The sequence below is a fragment of the Oryza glaberrima genome, chromosome 8, assembly GCF_000147395.1.
Source record: "Oryza glaberrima chromosome 8, OglaRS2, whole genome shotgun sequence".
NCBI lineage: Eukaryota > Viridiplantae > Streptophyta > Magnoliopsida > Poales > Poaceae > Oryza > Oryza glaberrima.
Window position 1 is genome coordinate 16999847 of NC_068333.1, and position 11959 is coordinate 17011805.

Genomic DNA, 11959 nt, shown 5'->3' on the forward strand with positions numbered 1-11959 from the left:
ATAATTATGTAAACTTTGTTTTAAAATGCGGTAAAGCTAATTGAGTTATGCTTGTTTGTAAAGTGATTTAAACAATTTGTTAAATCCGATAGATGTTTTGCGTTTTTTCAGACTTTCTAGGATTTTCCCTAATTTATTAGAGCACCAAGTGACGGCTTGAGAGTTCAAGGAAGTTTAATAGACTTTTATTATATAATTGAGGCTCTTTGGATGGTACACAAAAGCAAAGTATAGGTCCGCATGTCTTTTTTCAAAATATACATGGTTTTTCATTGTTGTTATTTTGGCTATGCATATTTATAAAGTTCTATACTTCATAATCTACACGGTAAATTTTGTTTTGTATACTTTTATGAGTAATTGGATGGTGTAAAAAAGAGCAATAATCTAAGTTAACATGTTAGTCTTTTTCACAACATATGTGGGTCTTAAAATTGTTGGTTTAATTGCCAGGAATACAACTTTTGAATTAGCCTTTTTAATATAATAATCCAATGAGAGAGTTTGTCGGCCGAACTTAATCTTTTTATACACGCAACACGTACATACTAACTACTCCCTCCGTTTCAAAATATTTGACACCGTTAACTTTTTAGTACGTGTTTGACCATTTCTCTTATTCAAAAAATTTAAGTAATTATTTATTCTTTTCATATCATTTGATTCATTATTAAATATACTTTCATGTACATATATAGTTTTACATATTTCACAATTTTTTTTAATAAGACGAACGGTCAAACATGTGCTAAAAAGTCAACGGTGTCAAACATTTTAAAACGGAGGGAGTACGTATTTACGTATTAGAGATCGGATGAGTGATTTGTCGGATTGATCAGGAGGAGTGATTAGCCGGATGTTATTTTTTTTCTCAAAACTTTTAGGATTGGAGGCTTTGTTTTTCTAACAAAAGATAGATTTTATGGTCTAAATAATATGTCTACCAATTTAAGTGAAAATTGATGGAGAAATACTTTTATTAATAAATGTAGTCTAAAATAATGGGCACATAATATAATATAATGGGTCTAAACTTTATTTTCAAGTATTATAGAGCTAATTTATCTATATATGTTTGTGAAGAGTTATATGCTGATATATAACTATTATTTAAAATTTATTATCACTGATAATAATTATTATTGTGTCATATACATACATGGAAAAAGAAAAAAAAAGAAGGTCAAATACGTACGTACGTTCATACTGAACGGAAAGGAACAGTGAGATATGTAAGGGAGGAGGAGGTTGGTGGGTCATCTGTTTGTTTTAAGAGATCTAATCTAACGGTTTATAATATTGGACCCACCGATTTAAGTGAAAATCGATGGATAGATGTTTTGTTTTTTTCTCAGTTTTTCTATGATTTCTCTAATTTATTAGAGCGCCAAGTGGCGGTTTGAGAGCGTTTTGAGGAAGTTTAATGGACTTTTAGTATATAATAATAGAAGATTTCCACTATGGTAGAATCAATTATCTATCTCTTTAATTCTATTACTAGTAATTGATATGATGTAGTACTAGTATATAAATAGATACACTCGGTCAGATGAGAAAAGATGGAAAGTCCAGAATAATTATAAATATAAGATGACATGCCATTTGGTATGGTCTTTAACATTGAACATATGGTCATCATTTTCTTTTAGAAGGCATAGCCCGAAAATCATTTCGCCATTTCGAAGTTGCCTTTCTCTCTTTCTTTATAAGCTATATAATCATTTCACCATTTTTAATATTTACATTATTGTTAGTAAAATATGAAGTATGGTGATTGTTGATAGTAAACCTCTTCAAATGCACAAAGGATGGCGCATATCATGAATAATAATAGTGCTCTATCTCAATCTTGACATGGAATATTTTGGGAAATATATATTGGAAACTTCATATACAGTGCAAACCTCAAAATAACTACCGTTAGAAGAAAAAAAAAAGAGGTCTGAGATTGTCCATGTCACTATCTTTTATCCAACTGTTGTTTTAGGTTTACACTGCATATGGAAGTTTGCACTATATATTTCCCAGAATATTGTAACATGTGCTACCTTCCAGAATATTTAATTTTAACCAAATTTATAGAAAGTCAAAGCAACATCTTCAACACAAAACAAATTTACTATCAAAATATATTTAAGGCTAGATTTAATGAAGCTAATTTGGTATCGAAGATGTTGCTAAAATTTTTAAAAAATAGTCAAACTTAAAAAGTTTGATAAGAAAAACAATTAAAACGTCTTATAATATAAAATGGAGGGAGAAGTTATTTTCTATCGCATGCTACTCTGAAAATGCAAATATATATACATCCATCTTCTACAATATATCTTTATCCAGATATGCATTCATGAGTACTGGTATACAACATATGATGGTCAATTGGCATCTTTCCGGCCTCTTCTTAATATTAAAAGCATGTAGCTATTTCCTTTTGAAAACTTATCTTAGCAACTACCGATCTCTACCCTATAATGACAAGTCAACTAGGATAGACCTGACGTAAATATGGTCTATCTCTCTAAAACGCAGAAAGTTGGTCTTCTCAACCTCCATAGGAAGTACAAATGGTATATATGCATATCAAATCTTTATTTATCAATAAATATTTGCATTTAGACTATATTTGCATTTAGACTGGTATATATACATATCAAACCACATATATATATATATATATATATATATATATATATATATATATATATATATATATATGTGGTTTTTCTTTTCATTTAGACTCTATTTGCTTGATTGTTCATATCTACATGACAATAAATATAAAGATAAAGATAAAAAACTATTTTCGTATTATCAATTGTAAAGTGCCCTTGTCATTATATAACCATCTCAAATGAGAAGGGAAAACCCAGCTGGCACACTCAATGCTCTTCACGGTATCAAAGGAAACAGCTGATCACAATATGCAAAATATGCAATGCTCCAGTGATACATATATGGCCACATTTGATAAATAAAGATTTGATATGTAGAAATAATTTCAAATATTAATATAATTAATGCTAGTAAAACATATATTGCTAGATTAATTGTTAGACTGACACAAGCATGAATATGAGAAAAACACGTGGCGTCTTATATTTAATAACAACGAGCATCTGCAACCGTCCTCCTCTTATGACGTAAAAAGGTAACGTAAGGCAAAACCGTTTTGTTTTTCTCAACTCTAAAGATACATCTTATTAAATATGTGTTTTTACACAGTTTACAAAGTCTTTGGTAGTAACGTTTGCATGTCTTCAAGTTACGTACATATCTTATCACCTTAGCGATGTACTCGTCACGTTTGACCGACAACGCACCGTCGAACCGCCTACCAAGGTATAGAGAACCAACTAACATAAAAACTCTTATATATATCCAACCACTTATATATCCACCAGCACCCAAACGGTTCATAGAAAATAAGATGCTATACTAACAAGTATGCTTCTCCCTTTGGTTCCAAAATATAAATATTTTTAGAGTTTAAATTTGTTTTAAAATGCAGCCATTTCTTCACATACCCCTCATCTTAACCAATCGCAAGTATCTCTCATTTTATTCTTCACCTTCTTTATCTTTCGAACTAATCTCCTTGGAAGAAAAACATCTTCTGAACTAATCACAAATTTCCACCATACAATGCCGCTGTACTTCATTAAGCCTCGTGAAAACCTCTAAACATAATAACGAAGCAAAACCGTTAATTCTCCTTCACATCAAAGAAGCAAGATCGGGGAGGGGCCCGGTGAAGCAACAAGAGGGGGAAAAAAACCCAATTATTAACCTTTTGCCCTTAACTGCATCTCCCGCCCGTGTTCCGGCGGAATTCCCCTGTCCCATCGCACTATCTACCTTCAATTTCTCTCGCGGCAAAGAAAAACAAACCGACCCGACCCGACGCCCCGGTCGCTCGCTCGCCCGCCGTGAAAAGTGCCCTTTTTTCCTTTCAAGTTTCAACGACACGGATGAGGCCGCCGGATCCGGGAGCGCGACGACCCACCCCGTCGTGTCATCGCCGCGCGCGCACCAGAGGACCAGACCGACCGGCGTCACAGGGGAAGGCATGCATGCACACAGCACACTGGCTGGCATTGGCAATAATTCCAGCCTTTGTCTCGCGTCGGCACCACTACGCTACACACGCAATCTCACCAGCGCCCGCGCGCGCGCGCGAGTACGTGTTGTCGAGACGAGACGAGAGAACCATGCTACTAAACCCCCTCCATTAATTCCACCGTGATTCCATCTCCTTTGTCCTCCTCCTCCTCCACCGCTTCGTCTCTCTCTCTCTCTCGCTTTCCTCTCTTATATATCGCCTCCTCTCCTCCTCCTCCTCTGCATCGCCATTGCTGCCTAGCTATTCTACTAGCTTTGTTTCTCTCTTGGCGACGAGGCTGTGGAGAAGGGGTAGAAGCAGTACGTCTTGGTGGTGGCAGCGTTTTGGGGGATGAGGGCGGGCGGGATGCTGTGCCGGTCGCAGGCGGCGACGGCGGTGTGCGTGCCGGGGGACGCGCGCTCCATGATCGTGTCGCGCCGCGCCGACCGCACCATCGCCGAGGACGCGCGCCTCGCGCACGACGTCAGGTACGCGCGCCTCGGCGCTGCTGCATCCGCCGGCGGCGCGCGGGTCCCGTCGCGGCGGTTCGCGGCGCCGAGGCAGGCGCCTACTCCTCCTCCTCCTCCGCCGCCGCCGCCGCAGCCGCCGAAGCAGCACCGGCGCCCTCGCCGCGGGGCCGGCGTCGCGGTGACGCTCCCCATGGTGACCAAGAGCCCCAAGGAGACCCCGGCGAGGGAGATGGCCGCAGCCGCCGCCGCCGCCAAGCGCGCGCCCCTCGCCGCCGCGTCGCCCGGCGACCAAGTCCTCCAGGTACGTCTACTCTGCTCGTTGCTCTCCTCTCTGTTCTGCACACAAAATTCTTACCACTTACTACCACTGATCTTACCACCATTTTGCACCTGCAATGAATCCTTGCAAGTACTAACTACGCTCAATTCACCTTTCCTCCTTTTAAAAAGAAAACAACCATTTGAAATTCTTATAGTACATCTTTTCAAGAGAATTTTGAGGTCTTTGACCATTAAAAATTTTAGGATTTGAAGAACGTTGAGCCGTAGTAACTCTAGGAAGTAATGATAATAACTCTCTGCTTGCCTCGTTTACGGTGAAGTGAAAACTGAAGGTGCCGCGAGCGTTACAGTAACACCATTTACGCCCAAATAAAGAAACAGAAAGGACTATGCCGCTGGGAGAACAGTGGAGCAGCGGCCACAAGGTGCGCTCTTCTTCTTCTGCAGAAGCAGCAGGCAGCAGCCACCACCACCAATACGCCCATGGCGCCAGTGCCTTCTGAAATCTGCAGAAGAGATAATGGAGACTTTGTGCCTCCTTTGCAGATTCAGACTAGCCACTGATGCATCGCCATCTCTCTCTGTTTCTCTCTACTCCATTGTTGCTGTTGCTGTTACGAGTTACGACTGTTAGTCTGTTACTGCCATTGCTTCTGTTCTCGTATTGAAAAAGAAGGATAAAAACCACTGTGTAAAAAAAATTATATATATATGCAGGGATAGAATCACTGTGTAACTGTGTAAGTCAGAGTTTACTTGGAGTGAGATCGATGATGCTGTTTCTTTGGTTGCTCTCACAGCTACTCACTCACGCACTCTCACACTGTTCTTGCTGGGAATCTTCTTGATTTGATATTGGGCTTTGCTTGGCGGTTGACAGCGTGCATTATGTATGTATTTGCAGGTGGTGGTCATGAAGGTGGCTATTCACTGCCAGGGGTGTGCAGGGAAAGTGAGGAAGCATATCTCCAAGATGGAAGGTATGTTTTCATGCTTGTACTTCCACTACTAGTGCTGCTATTTACCAATCTACCAATCAGAGAAGAGGTTATCATTGCAATGTGAAATTTTTGTCACCATGCATATGTGTATTAGCTTCTTTTCTGTTTTGGTTTAGCCATGCTGTGTCTTCTTCCATTTTAAGTATGAAAAACACCATCAATTTATATTCAGATCCTTATCCATTTTCAACCTTGTATACCCTCTGCTTTTGGTCATAGTGCTAAGTCCTAGAATTGGAGTACATATTTTGAATTGTAGGGGAATCAGGGGATACTTGGCAATTAATACCACTGGAGTAGTTTAGTATTAAGTTGTTAAAAAGATGACATTGCTGGAATGTTTACTGGGTTTTTGTGCAAAATTCCTTGCTGATTAGTGATTACACATATACACCTTTAGACATGGTCTAGTCTACCCCATCAGTACTGCAGCTCTCACAGTATACTATGTCCTGGAGCTATGAAGATCACATGCATGTATAGTTCTCTTTGCTGTTGCATCTTCCTTAATTCCACTGGGCACACATGCCGTAGGACATATACTACTGATCATATATCCAACCATTGCATTAACTTCTTCTTAGTGACCATAACATCATTGGCTTAATTAGTACTCCTGTACCAGAATAAAAGTGGTCAACACAGTAGGTAGTACACATTATGCTAAACTCCCATGTCAACGCTGACAGTGATGGCTATAAGTTCAGAAAATAGAATTGTGCTGTTTAAAATAGCTAGAGAGATCAAGTGTAGGTCACTCAACTACTTCTACTAGTGGTAATACTACTGCCATTCTGGAAGTAGGGAAATTAAACCAACTTTTTAAATTAACTACTTGTAGAGTCTGAACAGATCGATCACATGGATGTATGGTGCGTATATGTATGTATACAGCTAGTCGTCTGAAGAACGAGTACTTGCATAAGAAAATGTTCAGTTAATTTAATTAAGCACCCTTGTAACATGCATTCATATATTGAGTTAACCAGAGCACAAGCTACACAATTATTAGATTGAATCTAGATATCTCTGATAGCTAAAAGTTTAGCACTGGTTGCATGTAGTGATTCTGAATTTCTGAAAAAGCTCTGACCAAGCACTTCGAACTGAACATCTATATCTTTCTATCAACTATCAAGCCATTGGAAAATGTTACTATTTCTCCGGGGCCCACATGCCAGTTTGTCACCCAGCCCCTTCTCTACCCCCCAGAATTAATTTTCACCCCCCCTCATCAATCACTACAGAATGTGGTGACGTACTTGCGTGCGTAGGAGGACTCACGTGCCTGTGCTGTACTTACCAAGATAGATAGATAGATAGATAGATATATATACGAGTAAAAAAATGTAGTAAAAATTATACTGCTCTGCAGTGCACACAGATGCAGGACGTACGTACGTATTGCATGTTACTGTGCTTTCTTCTGCAGAATGCATGCACTGCAGCATGTAGCTAGTGACTGTCAAAAACTGCATATACAGATTGCAGAGTGGCCGCATAGACATGAAACACTGAAACTAACCTGGAGTATAGGAGTAGTACGTAGTAGAGTAGAGCAGTAACTTTTTTTTCTTCTCTTTCGTTTGGATTTTTTTTACTCTGTGGGTGAAGGAAGGAATGAATGTTTGTGTGTATAATGCAGGTGTGACGTCGTTCAGCATCGACCTGGAGAGCAAGAAGGTGACGGTGATGGGTCACGTGTCGCCGGCGGGCGTCCTCGAGAGCATCTCCAAGGTCAAGAAGGCCGAGCTCCTCTTCCTCTGATCATCATCGTCCTCTCGCCGTCGCCGTCGCCGGAAGCCGGCGTCGCCATGGATGCTAGCTTCGCTGAGAAAGAAGTGTATGCGTTTCTGCATGCGAAATTCTTCTAGCTAGCTAGTAGCTACTGGGCACAGCAAGAAGAGAGAGGTTAATTAGAGGAGAGAAAGAGAGAGAGAGAGAGAGAGAGAGGCAGGGGTACATGCTGTGATAGATCGATGGGTGAAAGCTTAGAGAGAGGCAGGGGCAGAGGCAGGCATGCGTGGTGAACTGTGCGTTGCTGGTGTCTTGTGCTGTGTCGTGTACTCGTGTGTGTGTGTGTCCATGCATATGCTTTGCTTTACTCAATCCTTTTCTCTTTTCTTTTATTTTCTTTTACCTTACATGCATGATGCTGTGGTCTCCTCTCTCACATTCCTTCTCTCTCTCTCTCTCTCTCTCTCGATCGATCGATCGATCAGTTGTCTGTTGGGTTGGACTTGGAGCTAGAGCTGATAGCATGCATGGTGGCATGGTGTGAGATATATTCCTCGCCGAGGTGTCGCCATGACCGAGCTCAGCTTGGCTGCTTCCGTTTGGCCCCGTTCCTTTTGACTGCATCTGTTTCTAGCTACACTCTAGCTATACACTCCTTGGGGCCAAGCTAGCTAGCCACAGCCAGCTGCAGATTCTCGCCTCCCACTGACAGACAGGTGGGGCCCGCGTAACGTATTACTATTAGGCAGTGGTATTACACTATTACATATTATTATATGCACTTGCTTTGGTGCTCAGTGATCACCAAGAGACGCTTCTGAATTCTCTTCAGTTTTAATTTATTGCGATTGTAGTGAGATCGATGAACTGATCATATTTATGTCGGTATAGTTTTTGTAGCCATCTTGTGAGAGGCTGTGACCCTCGTGACAAGCATCATGTTTATATATCGATCTCGTATTCTCGTGCGTGTCATCGTGGACACGGGACAGCTCACTCATCGCAAGAGCGTACAAAATTAAAGCTTTGTGATTAGATCAAATATTGCAACCATATGCTACGCAACAAGATGAACGATTGATCGTAGTTTTGGGGTCATCTGGACCTTGTGCTAATCACGCAAGCAACTAGGATGGAGAGACAAGACCAATTGGGGATCAGGATATATACGGGCAAAAAGGCATTACATTTCCACATGATAAAAAAGTATACAAGTAATGATGTACGGGGCAATAATTCTGATGATTCAGGTTGGACGTTCTGACTGATGTCCACATCCTTGCTTATTCTCTTGGGATACTGATGCCCTTGACCGTGACGGAAGAACTAATTACTTTGGCTTTGACCGGTTAAATAAACGCCTAGTTTGTCGATGCTTTTGTTGCCGACAACACAACATTGATGCCCGATGAATATACAATTGATTCATCAAGTAATTATTTCAGGTGAGAACGTGATATATATGTACCAGCTGAAAAGGACCAAACAGAAAACAATTCACAAATATGGGTGTACTTTATGCGAATGTAATGTCACAACTGACAACAAGGAGAATTCCTGATAAAAAATCATGTAAATAGTCATGAAAAATTCTTAAAATAATTAAAACAATCATATATCATACATATATGTAATTTTACAAAATCAAGTCTAAACTCAATTCATGCATTGATAAAAATAGGGACAAATCCAAAACAAATTAATGAACAACTTGTATTTGAGAGAAAGCGATACATGAGGGGACATCCCTATATATTCACGTGACACCAAACTAGTTAAATATCCAACTAAGATCAGTAAACTCGCCGTATAATGGTGAACTCATATTAGGGCTGATCTATATAGATTTCACAAAAAGCCTAGTGGGTGGGGGTGATCCCCCCCCCCCCCCCAAACGTCGCTCCCACTGCAGGGTGCCACCGTTCCTCCTCCTTCCCCCTCCCGCCTTGCTGCCGTCCGAGTGGCTCGCAAGGACGGCAGCGGCAATGTGTGCACCAAGGAGGCAGAGACGCCCGCTGCTCAGATCCAAGCCCTCCTCGGCCAGATCCGGCGAGGAGCGGGGATGTGGGCTGGAGCAGTGGCAGTGAAGATGGCAGGGAGCATCTCCAAGCTAGGCAAATTGGCCTCCAACTCAAAGAGGGAGTGTCGCGGCTAGATCTGACGCCCCTGCGGACGGATCCGCAGCCCCCGCGGTTTTCGCGCCAGTTTGCGGACGATCTACATGACGTCGAGGGTGAGGCGGCGTGAGGAGACACTGTGACTCAAAGAATGTATTGACCAGTGCCCGTAGTAGAGGAGCGAGGTGACCGCCGCAATGTTGCGTCGTAGGTGACGGTGTTGCGGGTCAGCAGCACGGGGTGGTGGTGGGTTGTGGCCGTGGAGGAGGGAGAGGCAGCCGTGGAGGGAGAGGCGGTGTCAACTATGGATGACGGGGCTTTCGTCACACTGTGAGGCATGGAGGATGGCAGAGAGCCTTCGCGTCGAGGCTGTGTAGGGCTACTTGCCGGCGGAGGGACACTAGTTCAGCGTGTTGAAGGAGGTCGTTTGGTGGTGGGGTGTTGGGATGGCGACGGCTTGGTGGTAACTGGTGATGCGGGTGAAAGTTTAGCTCGATGTTTTCGGGTTGACAATGACGACGCCTTTGGGCGTCGTGGCGTCGTGTTCCCCCTCTAGGGCCACTACTACAATACCCATTATTCCGGGCGGTTGGATAGATTATCCCGTGCGGTCGCCCAGCCGGCATGTAGCTCATCGTCAGGGAAAATCTTTATTTTCGCGTGCGGGCGGGCCGACCGCACGGGATAATCGATTATCCCGTGCAGTTTGGTTATACGGACCGCACGGGATATTCTTTTATCCCGTGCGGTGCAGTAAGGCCGACCGCACGGGATAATCTATTTTCCCATGTGGTCAAATTAAGTTGCCCGCACAGGATAATAGGTTACCCCTCACGGCTAGCACGTGCCCGTGCGGTCGCCCTAGCACGTGCTAGCCGTCTGGGATAACCTATTATCCCATGCGGTCTGTATAATTTGACCTCACGAGACGATAGATGGAAAATTAGCTGAAAATTAGTCAAAACATCATATTAAATCATATTACATAGAAAGTGTTTATTACAAGCATCCCCCACGACAAATACATCCATTCAGTCCACAACATGTTGCCTCTCCCACTCTCTTAGATTCTTAAATTTGGGGTCCGTAGCAAGTTCGCTATGAGGATCATGGAACTCTCCTAGATGATTACAGATGTCGTGACGAATGTACCGGCACAAGTCCGTGCACAAGTTGATAAGCGTTTTCTGATCGAACCGGCTTGCGCTATAAGGGATACTCGGGAGCTATAGAAATTAAAAGACAAATGATTTGTGTTACAGTCTGGTTTAATGAACTATTTGCAATATCTAAGGAGAGTTTAATGACTTACATCTGTAAACTTAGTTCTGTATCTCCCATTGACCCTGAGCATCTCGCACACTTAATAACCGCATAGGTTCGTCAAGCTAGGTTGCTTATAACACTGCATACACAAGTGGACACGTCAGAAGTAAGTAGTGACAATCGTGATGTACATACCGAATAAATGCTGATATACCGGCCAGTGTCCCCTTATGTACAGTTTCTCTCTACTTGGATTCTTAACGTACCCGCCACGTTTCTTATAACGGTCGTGTGCTCTACAAAAATAAATTAATTAATTATGATAAATCTACTGTAATGATCTTTACGGAAAGTTGGAATCTTTACGGAAATTGTTTTGAACTTACAAGTTCAGCAAGCATAGGAACTCCATGTACGCGTCCTTGTCATAGTCCGCCGGATCAAGAACTACGACGGTTTGGTCCGTTGGATAGACGAGGAATAGTATGTAGTGTTAGCTGTGAACACGGATTATGAAATTACATGAGACATATTTTCATGCGTTGTTATTAATATGTGAACGGAAATATGTCGAAGTTGCTTACCCAAAGTAGTAGGGGACCATGATGACTCGTTTGTCGGAGTGTGCGAGAAATGAGGTGGCCAAGTAATTTCCTACCTCGGCCATCTTTCTCTTATGCAGACGCTCGATGTAATCTTTTTTCTCCTGAGGTGTCTTATTCTTTAGTACCGCACTATCCTCCGATATCCGCACAGTGTGGGCCGTCTCGCAAACCATCGTTGGATTTACGTAACCGATTGAGGCCCCCGTTCTTTGAGCGTCTACCCATTGTGACCTAAGGAAATTTGGAAGTTAGAATAACTAACAATTATATTGGCACACATTGGGTAATAACGAAGTACATGGAATGCTTACAGGCACCACGCGGCGACGAGATTGATATCCATTTTATCCATCTTAAAAAATACGTGGAGGTCCTTGAAACT

At 42.1% G+C, this 11959-nt stretch overlaps 1 protein-coding gene across 1 annotated transcript; it reads left to right on the top strand.

The window, feature by feature from the left end:
• Nucleotides 1–4128: 4128 nt before the first annotated feature.
• LOC127781133 (uncharacterized) lies at nt 4129–8002 on the top strand. Its single transcript, XM_052308041.1, has 3 exons — nt 4129–4870; nt 5756–5831; nt 7498–8002. The coding sequence occupies exons 1-3, from the start codon at nt 4451–4453 to the stop codon at nt 7617–7619; spliced, it is 618 nt and encodes a 205-aa protein (XP_052164001.1). The 5' UTR covers nt 4129–4450; the 3' UTR covers nt 7620–8002.
• The last annotated feature ends 3957 nt before the right edge of the window (nt 8003–11959 follow it).